This window comes from Manacus candei, unplaced genomic scaffold (assembly GCF_025592945.1).
Source record: "Manacus candei isolate 608988 ecotype Guabito, Panama unplaced genomic scaffold, ASM2559294v1 h1tg000076l, whole genome shotgun sequence".
Taxonomy (NCBI): Eukaryota; Metazoa; Chordata; class Aves; order Passeriformes; family Pipridae; genus Manacus; species Manacus candei.
The window spans coordinates 11,089,126-11,106,714 of NW_026138124.1; the positions used below are offsets into that span (position 1 = coordinate 11,089,126).

At 44.0% G+C, this 17,589-nt stretch overlaps 3 protein-coding genes across 9 annotated transcripts in view; 2 read left to right on the top strand and 1 right to left on the bottom strand.

The window, feature by feature from the left end:
- Positions 1-17,589, bottom strand: part of NF1 (neurofibromin 1) — a 78,852-nt gene that overhangs the window by 30,824 nt on the left and 30,439 nt on the right. For 3 of the 6 annotated variants that reach the window (XM_051809358.1, XM_051809359.1, XM_051809357.1), the window contains exons 31-36: positions 16,111-16,173; positions 13,969-14,127; positions 13,081-13,178; positions 12,803-12,949; positions 12,212-12,358; positions 11,755-11,865 (exon numbers count right to left, since the gene is read on the bottom strand). In XM_051809358.1, the coding sequence (XP_051665318.1) occupies positions 11,755-11,865; positions 12,212-12,358; positions 12,803-12,949; positions 13,081-13,178; positions 13,969-14,127; positions 16,111-16,173 (725 nt within the window). The remainder of the gene's footprint in view (positions 1-11,754; positions 11,866-12,211; positions 12,359-12,802; positions 12,950-13,080; positions 13,179-13,968; positions 14,128-16,110; positions 16,174-17,589) is intronic. The other 3 variants (XM_051809361.1, XM_051809360.1, XM_051809362.1) reach the window with 1 other exon arrangement.
- EVI2B (ecotropic viral integration site 2B) lies at positions 230-2,405 on the top strand. Its single transcript, XM_051809455.1, has one exon. The coding sequence runs from the start codon at positions 1,581-1,583 to the stop codon at positions 2,385-2,387; it is 807 nt and encodes a 268-aa protein (XP_051665415.1). The 5' UTR covers positions 230-1,580; the 3' UTR covers positions 2,388-2,405.
- Positions 4,554-8,347, top strand: OMG (oligodendrocyte myelin glycoprotein). Of its 2 annotated transcripts, none has more exons than XM_051809425.1 (2): positions 4,554-4,677; positions 5,409-8,347. In XM_051809425.1, exon 2 carries the CDS (start codon positions 5,415-5,417, stop codon positions 6,717-6,719), a length of 1,305 nt encoding a protein of 434 aa, XP_051665385.1. In that variant the 5' UTR covers positions 4,554-4,677; positions 5,409-5,414; the 3' UTR covers positions 6,720-8,347. The 2 variants fall into 2 exon arrangements, with proteins under 2 accessions (XP_051665385.1, XP_051665386.1); XM_051809426.1 differs by having other exon boundaries at positions 4,571-4,677; positions 5,613-8,347.

Consider the following 17,589-nt stretch of genomic DNA (forward strand, 5'->3'; position numbering starts at 1 on the left):
ACTATTTTCTACAAAGACAGGCAAAGGAGTATTTATGAATTTCCAGGGACGTGGCCAAAGCCCCTGACACATCCTCAGCAGTCCAGAGCAGCAGAGCAGAGCGGTTTGCTCGTGGCACACGCGATCTCTGCGATCAGACCCCGCGAGCTCCCCGCTCCCGACGCTTCCTGCGGCGAGGGTTGGCCAACTTCCTCTCGGCTGCACCAGCCCCAGCGTGAAAGGGGCCATTTTAAGCAGCTCAGCTCTGAGCACACTCTCTGTCCTCCTGAGGCTTCAAACAACAGAGTAAGACGATGCTTGCTTGAGAGAAGATAAATGTACAGGTAAGGATCAACTTCGACAGGGAAAAGCTCAGTATTTGTATTATTTGGGTTGAAATGGAGCTGCACCGTGTCCAGCACCGTGCACATCCCAGCTCTGGGGTGTGTGCACAGCTCTTGTTGAATTCTGTATCTTAAAAGCATCAGGGTTTCAGATATGTTGTTTGGGGATGTTACTGTGAATTACCATGAAGTCTACATCTAACTATTATTTGTCTCTCTTTTGAAAAGAGGTGAGCTGAATAAAAATTCAACTGAACCATTGTAACCTGTAACAAACCTGACAGAGTTCAGATCCTGATGTTCTCAAGATGCATTAACTACTCATGTGTGTTTACACTGCTGCATCTAAAATTCAATTTTGCATATTTGTAAACCCATAAAGACTCATGCATATTCATTTCCCAGAAATAGCTTCACAGGACTAGCACTATTGTAGCTAATGAATTAGCTCAAATTGCATGAAAGTAACTTCAGAAGGAAAAGCTCTGTGTAGGGGATGGATTTTGTAGCATTTATTTCATAAGGAGATGTTCAGAGATCTGAACTCTAATCAGTACAGGAAAAAAAAAATCTGTCTCATGCCAACAAGTGAACATTTGTACAATCTCCTCCACTGCCCCGTGCAGGAATTTATTTATAAAACAGTTTACCATTAGAATGCTGTTCCATTACAGCACCAGTACTTGGGAAACTTTTAAAATATTTTGCTATGCTGAAGAGATGTGAGAACAGGAAATAAAAGACCTGTGATTTAAGAGATCTGTGAAGAGCCTTTTACTTTGGTCTCATATTATATTCACCACAACAAACCATTTCTTCACTCCTGACAACGCTGTGTGTCAACCCTGCTGCCAGTGCTGCAGAGTGTGTTCCAGGGCCATGACCAGCTCCATGACTGACAAAGGTTATTTTGAAACCCTGTCAGGATTGCTCTGCTGATACCTTTTTCTGATAAGGTGAAATAAGATAATAACAATCAAGACATTCTCTTCTGAAAAGTCACTTAATTACAATAATCAATAATGTTGAAAATCTGCTGTTATTTGTAAAGTCAGTGGCAAACCTGCTGATCATGCAGATGGGAATAGGTTTGAAATTTGAAACATTGGGTCAAGTGTTATTTCACTACAATGGTACTGATGCAAAACTGCCTGGAGGCAGCAAAGTGTAACCATACAACAAATGCAGTTTTCAAGTTACCATGTTCTGTTTCTTCCCTGCATTAGGAGAGGACACATTTAAAGAGGCTGGAGGGAAATGGCCAGCAACCAGGTCATCCTGGTTCTCTTCTGTGGAGAAATCTGGAAGTCCCTTTCCACAGCAGCACCTGGACCCAGTGTACACCCATCTGGCCCAGCACTGGCTGTTACAACACCTCGGGTGCCCTCAGGAGAGGAAGAGGCTGGCGATGGCAGCTGGGTAGCAGGACTGCTAATTGGCATTGTTCTGCTGGGTATGATATTGGCAATTATGGTGATTCTCCTGTGGAAATGCTGCCTGAGGCCTGGGCCTGCTCTGGCCAATTCCCACTGGGCAGGCCGATCTCCCTTCGCAGATGGAGACACTCCAGACCTCTTCCTGGACTCTGACCAGGACAACAAACGGTCTTCAGTTTTATTCATGCTGCCTTGGAAACTGAAACAAGGCCCAAACTTACAGCAGGATCCCACTGGATCAGAGAACCCATCCCAGCACACTACCAGCAATGAGAATGGGCAGCTGCCTCCCCCGGCCGGAACAGCAGCTCCCAGCACAGACCCACCTCCAGCTCCCTCCTCGGAAACAGGGAACGCTGCAGGTGACTCCTGTCCTCACCCAGACGCTCCACCTGAGTCTCACGACCTGCCACCTCCACCTGACTGGCTCCAGGAACCCCCCGAGGATCCCAGCTCAGATCCCAGCTCGGATCCCAGCAAGAACTCGGCATTTCACTCGGAAGCAGAGGAACCACTGCCCCCACCACCTGAGCTCCTTCTTCAGGAGACTGGTGAACCACTGCCCCAGCCAGAACACCCTTTGGAGACTGCCAAAAGTCATTTACAGAATACTCCACATTCTTCCTAAACTAAGTATTTTTCAAATAAGTGAAAAAAAGGGAAGTTGACGCAGGCAAGAACAGAGAGGCCACGGCACAGGCATTTCCCCGGTGTTTCCCAACTTCAGCTTTCACAAGAGGGAACAACCTGCTTCTGCCTGAAGCAAATAATTTCCAAATACAATACAAATCGTGCCCACTCGTTACCTGTAGCTGGAGATTCCCGAGGTGGGAGACTCCAGAAGCCAGAGTGCACACTGCTGGGTGTGCCAGGATAGACAGATCCGTGGAAGGCACACATGGAGACGCAGCTCCGAGACAGCCCAGCTTCAGAGGGACTCAGGGTTTCTGAGCAGGGTTTGCTGCACTGGGCTGTGTAAGTGAATGCAAGGAATTCCAGTTCATTTTAATAAAGCTTTCTAATTCAAAGATGGTTTGGTCACTTAAAGCCCAACCGAGTATTTGCTCAGATACAGAGCTTTGAATTCAAAACAAAGTCTAAACCATCTGCCATCCCTGGAAGTTTTCAAGGCCAGGTTGGATGGGGTTTGGAGGAACCCCATGGTTTGGAAGGTGTCCCTGCCCATGGCAGGGGGTGGAACGAGATGAGCTCTAAGGTCCCTTCCAACCCAAACCATTCTGGCATTCCTATAAAGGCCTGTTTTCTGCCTGTCACAGGGTAACAACTTGGTACCTGTGGATTACAGGTACCAACCAAATCCTCCCAACAGCCAGTGGTTGTTCTTTACCACTAGGAATGAGATTTCCTTTAGGTCAAATATGAGCAAAGAGTTGACTGGTGTAAAAGCTCCAGTCCCTTCCCACTACAGCCTGGTAAAGCAGACAACAGTATGGGGGAACAGTTAATACCATGGTCACTCAAAAAGCTCAAATCACTCCAAACACCTGAAGAACAACTACAAAAAGGCTTTCTTGTACCTAGAGCCTTTGGATTGTTGTGCATAAACCAGAAAGTTTGCAGCACACTTGGGCAGATGATAAGCAGAACCAGTTGTACACATTCACTGATTTCTTCCTCTGAAGCAGTACTTTCTGAAAGCTTTCAATTATTAATACAGACTTTAAAAATTCATTTAATGTTTCATGGATACCAGATCCCTTTGAACTCAAGGTGTCCAAGTGCTACTCTGGGCCTTGAGTACCAGCAAAGCTCACCCCCCTAACACCAGCCTTTGCTAAGCTAATTTTTGGGTGGGAAGAAGCAGGATGGTCTCAGAAGTAAATTAATGTTGTTTTTTTTTTACCTGTGTTGAATATTCATATTTATAGAAACAAGCTGTTAGATGCTGAAGTTAACTTTCCATGATGGCTCTGCAAAATGGCACAGAGTTGGAGTTTTGAGTTTGCTTGAGGAGGGAACAGATTTGTGGATGTAGCACAGGGCACAGGTTTACACACAATAAACTTCAAAATCTTTAAACTACCACCAATAAAGAGAGCAGTACGTTATGCAAGTGCAATTCCTGGCTGCTGTGCATTTAACAGCCATAGGAAAATATATTTATAATTTTTTCTTACAGTTTACATAAGCTGTATGACAGGGTATGCCTAAAGAATAGCATTATAACTATACAAAGATTAAGGCTTATTATAACCTGTTAGAATTTACAGTGTTATAAACTACAAACACTCTTACCATATTGCTTGAAGAAATTCAGATAGAGATTTCCTGTAGGAATCTGTACAATCCTACAAGCTGAGCTACATTATACCTGACAATACGGTGACACCTGATCTGAGGAGCGGAAAGGGATTTTCAAATTATGAAAATATATTATGGCACTGTAGTTTATAAAAGCTTAAGACAGGAAGCCTAAATTAACATTAACCTCTATTACAGGAGGAGAGCTTAATCAAAGGTGAAAAAGAACACAACTAACCTGACTTTTCACACAGAAACACTAAATGGAACAATCCCAGCTCAGGCTCCCACAGCCTCCAGACATCCCCCTCGGTGCCGCTCCTGCAGGCACTGCCGCTGTCTGGAGCACTGACAGCCTGCACTGGAGCTGGGGGACAGCTCTGCTTGGAGCACTCCCAGCCTGCTCTAGAGCTGTGGAGCAGTTCCCTGGCTGCTCCCAAAGCCCGGGGAGTTCCTGGATGTGCTCTGCTGTGCACCAGCCCCACGGCTCTGCAGTGCCGCGGATCAGGTGGTTGCGGAGCCGCGCGCAGGAACACGATGCAGCTGAGGAGACAAGCACAGCCCCCGGCAGCCTCTGGAGCTGCTCTCCAGAACAAGGCGACCTCTAAGCTCCCATCCATCACAGAAACGATGTGCTGATACTGCAGGAGACCACGGTAAGTTTGTGGTTTTTTGCTTTTAATCACAAAAACCTACTACGGAATCAGAGACGGAAACGGGAGCGGAATTAGGAGTTGCTGACAGATGCTTGCACCAGAAATTTGCTGCAGTGTCAGAGATTTCTTACTAACAGCAATTCGGGCTCTGGACATGTGTTACCAGCTTTGAGAATGTGATTAACACTGTAAGGAGGGGAAAAATACTAACGTGCATGTGAGCGTGAATGTGGAATTTGTGTTTCAAACTACATTCCTAAGATGTATTTTAACCAATTTACTTAAGCAAACAGCATCCCTGGATGGGGGGGACTGCTACACTACTGCAGAGATTTGTGAAGCAGATCCAGTTGACAGCCATTTTTTCATCCTCTATAAAAGAACACATTATTCCAAACATAATATAGGCTTGAAATCACTAAAAACAAGAAGCAGACATTGTATAACGTTTGGAAGAGACTTGCATTTTCGGAAGAAAGCCCTCATTTGAGCTGGAGGGGGAAAGGGAGATGAAAAAACAAGTCTCATTCTGCCAGACAACATGACAGGCTGAAGGGATGCTTTGTGAAGTCTCTCTTGAACAATTCTAAAAAGGACCGTGCCTCAAAGGGGGTTATTGATATTTTTACTTAATTTCTCCTGCAAGTGGCCATTGCCCAGACAACCCTTATACAGAGATAAAATGTATTATATGGGTTTAAAGGGTGTCATTTTGGTATATTTATTTCCAGGCAACAATGGAATACCAGATATCGAATACATCTACCTGTCTGCTGGTCCTTCTGGTTTTCCTACCCACTGGTTTGGGTATCTGTCCTTCTAGCTGTACATGCTCAGGAAACGACAGGAATGTGGACTGTTCAGGCAGAAACTTAACTGTACTGCCCCTGGGACTTCAGGACAACCTTACATATTTAAATCTGTCCTTTAACCAGTTTGTAGATCTCGATCATCAGCTAACGAGGTTCACCAATCTGAGGACCCTTGATATTTCAAATAATTGGCTCAAGAATGTTCCTGCTCATCTGCCTAAATCCTTATGGGAATTATATGCCACAAACAACAACATTAAAGTTCTTCAGAAACTTGATACAGCTTACCAGTGGAATCTTCGAGTGCTCGATGTTTCCAGGAATATGGTGGAAAGAGCTGTCCTGATCAACAACACACTGAGCAGTCTCAAGTTTCTCAATCTCAGCAGCAACAAACTTTGGACAGTTCCAACCAATATCCCCTACAACATAGAGACTGTGGATCTATCCAATAACTTCTTGTCCCAGATACTCCCAGGAACACTGGTGAGACTTCAACACCTCACAAGCCTCTACCTGCACAACAACAAGTTCTCGTACATTCCTGACAAAGCTTTTGACCAGCTCCTTCAGCTGCAGGTAGTAACTCTATACAACAACCCCTGGGCCTGCAGCGACAAACAGAACATCCCCTACGTGCTGCAGTGGGTGCAGGGCACAGCTGCCCATGTCCTGGGGGCTCCCTGTGCCCACCAGGCCAGGCTCTGGGCCAGCGCCGCGCCCGCCTCGGCCGCGCCCACGGCCGGGGACTCCAGCCCCCCGACCAAGGGAGTGCAGGCAGCAGACAGAGCCACCTCTCCCGAGGCAGCCGAACCCACCCAAGTGACCAAAACGCACAAACAGCTGAAAGCCAAGGAAGTCACTCCCCTGGCCACGCAGAGCCACCCGGTTCTGTTCCCCAGCACGGAGCAGCCCCTGCTCCGCCACCCCGACGGCCTGACCTGGAGGGACGGCGGCTCCTGGGACGCAGGAGCCACACACACGATCCACGCCACGGATCCAACCGAGGGCAACTCCATGGGATCATCCACCACTCCCATGACTCTAAGCATCACCAGTGGAATGCCAACAAACTACTCCAAGATGCCTCACAGCACAACCACTACCTTAAGGAAAGAGGAGGCCGCGACCGGCGCTCCCAACACGCGCGTGCCCTCCCGAGCCAGCACCTGGGAGCTCTCCCTGGTTTCTGTGCTCGTGCTGCACGCAGTGACCGTGTTTGCTGACTGAGGGCTGGTACCCTGGGGAACTCACCGAGTGTACTCCTGTGACACACAGCTGGAGCTGAGACCTCCACTTAAAATAACGAATCAAAACACGAGAAATTCAGAGTCCTGACTCTGGTCTAAAGAAAATAACAGTTCTTAAAGACGTGCACACTAATGTCTTGATACTAAGCTGCTACTTATTTTCATATGTCTTAATTGAGTACAACTAACCTATTCTTTTGTTTTTAAAAATGTGCTTATTTTGTATTTAAATTTTTCATTTTACTTGCACAGAATAAACACATCAGAATTTTAAGTACTGATTTTATGTATGATTTTGTCATTGAACAACTGGAAAAAAACAGAAGGCCTGTATCATATCTGCATTGTCTTGCTTGACTTGCCAGTGAGCAATTCCTGTAATATAGCAGCACAGATGCTCTGTAAGTTATGACAACATGCAAAAGGAAGGGGAAAAATAAAGGAACTAAACTGAGCTGTTTCACTAATAAGAAGTTATTCCTGAGCAAAATTGCTAGCATGTGTATCTATGTTTGCTTCATATGTACTAGGATATTTTAAATATGAAGAACAACAGTCTTGAATTTAGGAATTAAATATGACAACGCCATGATATCTGCTAAGAGGGTGTAAACTGAGAAGGCAACATGGTCCAACTTCAGCATGGGAAAGTGGTAGGGGCCAGTATCCTTCTGCTCTGCCTCCATGTAGAGACTGCAGGCAAGTTATTGCTCTCTCCATAGCAAAAAAAAAAAAAGAAAAAAAAAGAAAAAAAAAAAGATGACAGTAGAGGAAAATGCCAGATGTTCAGTGCCATGACACGCTCCAACACCAGGGAGTTATCTACCCAAATTAACAACATGGAACTCCTTAACTTTATGTCAAGTGACATCCTGAAGCGTTAATATATTCTGCTTAAAAGAGTATCTCAAATCAGCCAGAATGTAGCAAACTACAACCAGTAAAATGAAATATCAGCCAACTTCTAACACAAGTCATGTAACAAATCAATTAAGCAATTAGTTGGGGAGCTGTCATTGAAACAATCCTGACTCTTGTGGCTTCACAGAGAATTACTTTGGTCCCTGGCACTGAACTGCCCAACCCCTGCTTTCCAAGGGCGAGCATGGGTGCTCTTCTCCCTGCCATCTGCACCTCAGCCAGTAGAAATAGTTGCACGCATGGTTCTGCCCACTCTAGGAAAACTAGTTAAATTATGGCAAAGGTACCTGATATACTACAGATGAAGTTTTGCAAACAGCATGAAATGAAAACCGAAGAACAAGTTAATTGAAAAAGTATTACTCACTTAATATTACAGATCTTATACAATGTTTTCCATTCATTCCAGGCCATTTAATTTCCAGTTATTGTAGCATGAAGGTGCTACAAAACCCAGAAAACCTCACAACTGAGACTGGAGTCCTCTACCTGTTTCTCCTAAGGTGTCAGTGGGGGCTGTAAACCATTTACAACTACTGGTATCAGAGAAATCACAACTTTCCAACTGTGAACAGTATTTCTATAACCGGAAATGTGTTTTAATTTCTAACAGTAAATGTTACACAATGGATTTGTACAGTTATTTCATTGGCATTTAAGTAAAAATAAAGTTATGTTTGTATTGAACTGAATTAGTGTCAGTGCTTCTTTTCAAATAATCAGAGTAATACCACTGAATAGTTAATATTTTATTATACAAACCTGTTTCAAGCAGACATTTGGCTCCCTCTTCATGTCTCATGGGGGAAAATTACAGTTAAATTATATTATTTTGATACTGATGTATCCCTAATGTTGTACAGTAATAAGCTGATGATATGATCATAACATTGGGACTATCCTTCCCTGTCCTACCCTTTAGAACTTGCAAATCCCTAGAATGTCCCTGCCTGCCTCTCTCTCTGGGCAGTCCATGTGTTTGCTAAGTGCTGACTGACTGTAACACAGCCCCAACCTACTTATGGTGCTCAGAACTCAGTATTCCCAGAGCTCTCCCATTCATATGGCTTCATCCCACACAGTGGGAGCAGCTTGGCTTGCAGGCAGGACAGATCCCAGAACAAGGGCTGTGACTAAACTGCCTGATTTGAGGAAATGACATGAAATACTCCACGTGTCTTTGCTGCAGAATCAATACAGGATGCCAAATTCCATTGCATTAAAAAAACCTCCACGGAACCGACTTTAAACACTCAGAATGCTTCACCCACAACGAGACCATTCAGTGAAGAGCAACAGGAAAACATTGTTTTCCAGAAGTTATTTGGGGCAAATTGCAAGCCCCCACCCTGAAGGACTTGCTACCCAGACTTCAGAGTCTTCAGCATGCTAATAAAAGCCTGGAAGTAGGAGCAGGGTTGGGGGCTTTTCCATATCCATGTGCAGGATTGGGAAGCTGGGACACAAACCTGCAGCTGGGGATGGAGTGAGCCGGCCCTGCCACGTGCCAGGGCTGTGCTCCTGCCCCAACCCTGCCAGGGGCAAGCACCAGGGCTTCTCACTCAGCCTGCTTTCAATAAAGCAGACTGGAATTTAGGCTTGCCTGTATTTTTCTGGAATACGAATGAGCCGATAAGGGAGCTGGAGGAGGCAGCAGTGTGGCAGCCCAGCACTTGTTGCTGGGCAACTGTGCAGTCACACTGAGCTAAACCCAGGGCCTGGTTTGTAAACATGCTGCTCGCTCAGAGCACCAGAACTATCAAATAACCTGTTCTCAGTGAAATTATCTTCCAAAACAACCAGGTAGCATTTCAGGGCAATACTCAAAATACCCCAAAATGCTCTGGCACACCTTTAATAGCTCTGTGCTCGCTCTCAAAAGGGTAAAATTGCTGTGGGACTGATGTGCTCTGCAGCAATAACTCAGAGGTTTGTATTCCTATTAATTAGTTTGGGAGCAGCTTTAAAACCTAATGGCAGTAGTTCAGGATCAATATTTATTGATTTATGGATCATTTTAGTAAAAGGATAGGGCTTAAAAACAGAAGAGCACTGGCTCCAGGAGCCGGGCTGTTGCCCAGGAAACAAAATGTGAAGATAGATGACAGAAGGAATTAAATTTCACAGCACAAGAACGACATAAACTGATCCAGATATATCAGTAAAATGACTCAACAATGCCCTAGCAACAAGATCACAAACTACCAAAAAAAAAAAAAAGGAAAAAACAACCCCAAAAAACCCCCAGCCTGCTGCAAGCCCTCAAACATACTGGCAGCTCTAATCTAAAATCTAAACAGTTTTTCCACATTTCACACCTTAAAAACACAACACCTGGTTCAGAACCAGACAACAAACACCCCAAATAAGCCCCACTTAGCCACATCCTCATGACAAGAGAAGATGCCAGGGTATCATCCCAGAGCAAAGCCTGTCCTGCTGGGTTTGACAAGAGGCCTTGCCAGGAGAACTGCACGTGCAGCTGCTCCAGGGAAATGGAACAAAATAGGGAATAAAAACATGGCAAGCAGAGAATTTTTTTAAGAGAATTCCAAAGACTGCCTTCACTTCTAACTCTGTGTGTGGAAGGCACTTAAACATTAGGGATCTTGCTAAAAAAAAAATTTAAGGGGGAGGAAAAGGCATCCAAACTTCTCTTGGGGACAATCCCTTCTGTCAGCACACAAGCAGGTTCACAGACTGTTGTGTGGCTTTTGAAGACAGAAAATCAGGACAGAAGTGATGCTACTCATCTTGTGTTCTTCCACTCTATCCAATGAGTCAAGGGCATTGAAAATGCAGAAAAGTTAAAGGAAGGTAATTTCCCCAGTCAAAGGGGGTTTGTAACTCAACCTACAGAGTAAAAAGCACTACTGAAAACAATGAAGAATTTAATAAAATTAAGGATCTACAACTTTCATTAATTGAAAAGATCCTACATGCCTGTTGAGCATTACTTTCATTAGAAACATGCAATTTGAAGAATTACTTGCTTGCAAGCATGTGTTGATTATTTATTTAAACTGCTGGATACAAACAGAAGATGCTGCTAAGAAAGTGGCTTCCTCTGCTTCTTTCCATGTTTTCACAGGAACTCCCAAGGCTCTGCAGAAGGTTCACCACTGATGACATCCCCTCTCATGACAATACCAGAACTGGCACCAGCAGTGCCACTCTCACCACCGGCACACCACGAGCAGCAGTGCCACAGCCAGCACGGAGCACCCTATGGATCACCACTGGCACCACCCTATGGATCACCACTGGCACCACCCTATGGATCACCACTGGCACCACCCTATGGATCAACACTGGCACCACCCTATGGATCACCACTGGCACCATCCTATGGATCAACACTGGCACCATCCTATGGATCAACACTGGCACCACCATCCAAAGCTCTTCCCACCTCACCCCGACAGGCAGCTCAGACAGGAGTCCCCAGGGAGCACAGCCACTCCTGCCATGACACAGCTCAGCACAGCAGCAGTGAGGCACCACAGCCAGCACCCACCAGCACCACACACCAGCAACGGGAGCACCAGGAGGAGTTCACATATCAACATCTGCTTCTCTCATTACTTTTGTGCTGTTTCCACAGATCCCAATCGTTTCAAAAAACTTAGGCCATGATGGTCAAACTGAAGCAACATCACAGCCATGCTTGTGTGTGAAACTTCTAAGTACTTGTATTACTCCTTAAAATGAGATACCACTTTGAGGGACCACTTTGAGAAATTTTATCCCATGTTTTAGCTTGTTACTCATTTAATACTTCAGAAAATGAAAACGATAAAATCACCAATAAAGGGTTAACAGCAATGTGGTGTAGATGTAGTTTACTTGAGACAGTGAAAATTAATAAAGTGCATTTAAAATATTAGGTGTTTTTTCCACAGGTATTCACATACTCCTGGGCTGAAAAACTATGACAGTTTTGATTTAGGAAACAACTCAAAAATACTGTCAGTAAATTTTAGCAACTAAGCTATTTTCAGATTCTTGTCTGTTACAAAGTTGGTGTCTCTTATACACACTTGATACTTTTGATTTACAGTTATTTCAGACTGGGAAGGTGAAAGGTTTCTTACCGCCGAGCGATGTAGTAGAAAACAGGATTGCCAACTTTGGATGTCCCAGCTTGGTAGAAAATATTTAACGTTTTCAGTGCTTTGAACTCCTCCTTTTCATGTACCTGATGCCTAAAAAGCAATATATGGACATCAACTTTCACAACTACCTTTCAAAAAAGTAAAATAATAAAAAATAAAAACCAACCAAATCCTCTTTACTTGCACCTTTAAACAAAAATATTAAGTTCACATAATCTTAAGCCTTCATTAAATTACAAATGTTAATACCATCTCCAGTGCCCAGTTTAGTTTTTTTAATTAAAATCTACTCAGAAATCTAAAAGCTTTACACAGACTTGGTTTTTTAAACTCCCCTTCGAAACAACAGCAGGAGCCTCAATAACTGCTCACAGCCCCACACATGGTAAAGTCTAGAAGCCCCCACTGCATGTCCCCACCACAACACTCTCATTACCTCGTCATAAACTCTTCAAATTTGGAACTGGTGAGATTTAAACTGGACCAATGTGTATCTGCCACAGGTTTGTGCTCAGGAGGCCCCAGGTAGGCAAGAAGAGTGGCCATCTTGTCAAAAGGTCGCCGTCCAACAGCCTTGTGGTCCCTGCAAACAGCAGACTCCTTGTAAGAAAAGTGCTTTACTCAGCAATTCCTACTTTTTTCAAAAAAAATACAAAGAGTATTCAATGAAGACTGATATCCTTCTCAGTAATAATAACAGAAGCATAGGAGAGTATTTCCAAATATTAACAGCTTTAAGCTGAGGAGGCTAAATTTAGACTGGATATTAGGAATAACTTCTTCCCTGTGAGGGTGGTGGGATACTGGCACAGGTTTCCCAGAGAAGCTGAGGTTGCCCCATCCCTGGAAGTGCCCAAGGCCAGGCTGGACGGGGCTTGGAGCAACCTGGGACAGTGGAAGGTGCCCCTGCCCATGGCAGGGGGTGGAGCGAGATGAGCTCTAAGGTCTTTTCCAACCCAAACCAGTCCATGATTCTATGGTACATTTCCCATCAGCAACTCCCCTCCTCCCCCCTCTGAAGCCTCACCTGTTGCTGGACAGGTACTGGCCGATCTTCTCCTGGTTGTTCCACAGCAGCCGGTGCAGGGCCAGGACGTTGCCGTCGCTGATGAAGGACAGGCTGTGGTTGACGGTGTCACTCGCTGGGCAGTCGGACGCGATGTCAAGGAAAAACCTGGAATTCACACCCAGGAACAGCCATCAGTGTGTGAGAGAAACCTCCCAAGGAGACTCCAGGTAAATGAAAGGGCTGTGAGGGCACTCTCAGCTCCCTCTGCACACTCTGGGAGCGTCCCCAGGCCTCACCTTCGTGCTGCGTCAAAGTTGCTTTTCACAAAATCATTAAAAGGCCGCATATGCTCTTCTTTTGTAAACAGGACGTGGTTGGCAATACTCTGAAGTATCTAAAGAATAAAAAGACAGCAAAGACACAAAGGTTTAATGTAGTAACTGTTACAGTAATTAAAAGTTAAACTGTTTCTGCCAGAAAACAAAAAGGCCAATAAGCCAATTAATTTAAAACACATTCACTTTCAAAGTCTTTTCTTTCTCCTACTTTTAAATACTAGAAAACCACTTCACTTATTTATGAATTTTACTCAAGTTAAATCGGGAAAATAAATCATCTTTCAAACCACCATTTATTAAATGTTAACTATTTTTCCTAGAAGTTAGACAGGCAAGTCAAATCAATAGCACATACCTATTTTAAGAAAAATATAACTCCTCAACATTTAAAATGGATAATATGTACAGGGCAAAGAATTTGTGTGCCATCACTAAACCTTTTTTTCATTTTTACAAGAGATGTGACCAAATGAGATTAAAGACAGGAAAAATCCTTTCTTTAGCAGTGGTATGAACTCAGTCAGTGCCGGCTGTTCCCCTCACTGTGCTCACAGCAACACCAGTCACTTGTTTGTTTCCAAATGAGAAGTTCAAGTGGAGGGCTGGAGTCCTGCTCTCTTCTCCACCATTTTGGCGAGGTGTTTTTCCCCTCACAGGTGTTTTTCCCCACATAGCCTGTTCCTGAACCTCCTTACCCTGCTGGGACCTCTAACATCAATGCCACGGTGTTTAAATGCACCTTCGATAAACTACAAGTTTTCCTACGTTTTCACATACCCATCAGAGAACAGAACTGAAGCAGGCAGAAAATAAAGCACGGGCACGTAAAAACACCCCCGGGCTCACCTTTGACATGAGCTTCAGGCCCCTCTCGATCCTGGGCGGGGGCTTCTTGTCCAGGATGCCGGCCTCGTACGGGGACACGATGGTGGGGTTGATGAAGCGCAGGAACATGGCGCTGCCCACGGCGCTGATGCTGTTCTGAGGGAAGCGCTGGCTCACCACCTGCGCGTGAGGCACAGAGAACACGCCGCCGTGAGGGCAGGGAGGGCTCTGGCAAAGCCTGCACGGTAAGCCAAGCCTAAGCATTCCTTCCACACCAGCCATGCTCAGAACATTGGAGTGGGCTCTGCTGCACCGCAGAGGACCAGAACAGAGGGGAAGGACTGAGGGGCAGGGGGGTCTCACACCAGCTGCCTTCACCTCAGCTGCTGCACAGCCTTCCCTGACAGGGGAAACGGCTACGACAGCTCCTGCACAGCGTCTGGGAGCTGCTATCCCAGGCCTTGACAGACTCTGGGAGCTGCTGCCCCTCCATCCCATGCCCTGCCAGACTCTGGGAGCTGCTGCCCCTCCATCCCATGCCCTGCCAGTGTCTGAGAGCTGCTCCATCCCGGGCCCTGCCAAGGACTGTACGTTCACCCCCAGGTGTGCACAGCCTTCCACCAAACACACACAACGCTCTTGGGATTAGTGGGTCTTTTATCTGTGTACTTATAATGGCACAATAGAGCACAAGAGCCTCTCCAGCTATGTGCTGTCTCCACTTGTGCTGTGAAGTTTCAGTAGTAATTTTAAATTTGTGAGGAGGAGATATTTGCAGAAAAACTCTTCAGAACTATCACAGAAAGACAATGAGCCAGAGCTGAGTAGCCAGTGCACTTCTCTGCCTACCCACACACTGTCCAAAACCACTGAGCAGGAATTTGCTAGAACTACATATTTAAAATATGGTTCTTTTCTATCAAGGGAAAACAATAATTCTGAATTTGTGGTAAGAAAAAAGAAATCTCTTTGCTTTTAGGAAATCAGCTACGCATTACTAAGAGGAGAGTTATTGTCCAGGTATCTTTCACTTGACTTTGAACAGTTAAAGACAAAGCTTCCTGACAAAAATAAAGTTCTCAGATATGCAACACGTGGTCCTATAAAGCATCAATATCTGTGTGTGTTTTAATGAGTAACAATGGTTAATCAAAACGAGTCAGATTCTACCTTTTCACAGAATAAAATTAGCAAGCTTGGTATTATAAGGTACAGCTTGAAAGAAATAAAAAAAACCCAAACAAATCCAATTTTAGTAAAATGCTTCAAAACATAACTAGTGCAATCTCAAATCATGCTGCTTAAACCAGACAAAGCCATTAGTACAAAATACACCAAGAATCACTTTGGTTCAATAGCAACTCCAGTCCGTTACCTTGGGATGCAATTACTGATATTTTCTTGTAAAATACTGGTTTGCCCATAGATTTTGCATTTTAAACACAATTACTATTCTGCTCAGTTACAGTAAAAATAAGAGAGTATTTATTAAAAGTCTAAATTCCCATTCTGGCTGGTTTATTCATACTTTATATTTTTAGGTTACTGCCAATGAAAAGGATAAATCTGAACTTTTAATGACACCAATCTAAAGCAACCCACAGATCTAAATTCTAACACAGCAAGTTACTTAAAATGGGAAATCTCCTTTTCTCAGAAAATAAATACTAGTGCTAAGTTCATTTTTTTTGCTTAGTCACAAAGCAAACAAAAGAAAATGTATCAGAAGCATGTCCCATGATGCTTTTTTCAGTGCCCCACAACTATTAATTGTTCTTTGCCCATGATGCAAGCTCAGGTTATCTGCCAGAGTGTTAAAGCAGCTCAACAGACTCAGATTTTTCTCAAAACCAAAGAAAACATTTTCCTTCCGCATTTTTTTTTTAATTTGAAGATGGTGGCAAGGCTAGAAGAGTCAGAGTATTAAACACTAAGCAGTAAGGTTAAAAATGTCTTTTGTTTACTCAAATAGGCACACAGAGAATATTTTAAATATAACTTAATTCCAGTGTTAATTGAAATGAAAGCTATTTTGTGCCAGAATTAGTAGAATGATTTTACAGTGAGGTCAAATAGACTGAAGTGAAGATATTTTGAACAAACAGCAAAAGATTTCTGTTGTGCTTTGAAAGAAATGGCTAATAAAAAGGTCTCCAAACTTACTGATTTTTTGTTTTCCTTTTTTTCTTTTACGGTAGCTTTATTCAGTAGAGAGTGGCAAGTTGCCTACAGAACAGAGATGAGCACAAACAAGTCACAGCACCAACTACATACAGCAACAAAAAAACCAATGTTGACTTGTACACAAATTACACAGTAAAATGTAACAAACATAACCAACAGAAAATGAAATATATAAACTAAAGACTGATGATGGAGTTTTTATTTCACAGTTTTATTACATCTTATTTACAAAGCACTAAATACAAAACAAGCAAATGTTGAATTTCAATCATTTCTACTATTTCTGGCTAGATTAAAAGTCAAACCACATCAATGTGCTTGTCATATACAATATTGGGCCTTAAATGGTATATTCAGCTTTCAAATGTATTTCACCATCCCCAAATAATTTCAGTAGTAAAAATAGGAGTGTTATACCTTTGAAATACTTTAACATTAAATTTAGAGTTTTAAATCTTCCCAATGTTTCTCTGTGTGTCCTTCAATTTAGTTAGACCTGTAAACCACCCGGGTTATTCCCACTGGGAGAACTAACACTGCCATAAAACACTCTGTGGACAAAGGAAGAAAAAAAGCCAGCAGGTCTGTGTTAATATTAGAGATTTCCAAATCAAGAGATCTGACTTGACTGTGCTTATTTCTGCATTTCATTGAGATGCAAAGGGACCCACCAAGAACCATCAAATTCTGTGCTATTTCCACCAGGACTTGAGCAAAGCCAGAGCACCTCAGCCTCGTGCACTGCTCCCTGGGCAGAGGTACCTCCTGCAGCTCAACCCTACAGCCTTCCTGCCAGCTGGAACGGGGCAGAGCAGCCCTGGGGAGCCCTACAGCCACCCCTGCAGCTGGATCCACAGCCCTCAGCACTGCAGAGCAAACACACACTCACCTTCAAACCCTCTGTAAGGGTCACACTGGAACTGGGACAGAATTCCTACAACTTGACAATGTAACAGAGTAAAAAGCAAAAACCCCAAACCAAAGCAGGCAGTAAAAGCTACTGTGCTCACCAAGCTGAACTGGAAGTTGTGCAGGACCCATTAATATTTAACCAGTGGCACCTCTGCCAACCTTCTCTGTGCAATTCCCACGGAGTGGCTTCTGAAGCAGTTGGACACACTCTGCTCACCCAGCCACTGCCATACAGGACATTTCCATCCCTCTTTAGTGAGAAAAATCACGTATGTGGGGATTTTCTGAAATAGCCAGCACAAATTCCCTGCAGGAGTTACTTTGATCAGGCTTGTTCCTCACCACAGCCCACTCCTGAACACACATTACCTGGAAGGAGCCAGGTGACTCTGTCACAGGAGCCACTTATTGATGTTTCCAAAGGAAAACACTTACTGGGCTCTGTTCCCAAAACAGAAACACCAGCCAGCATAGAAACCAACATCCAACTAAAGATATGTTTCTGTGATGTTGCTACATTGATTAAAATTAGTTATTAATCATTTA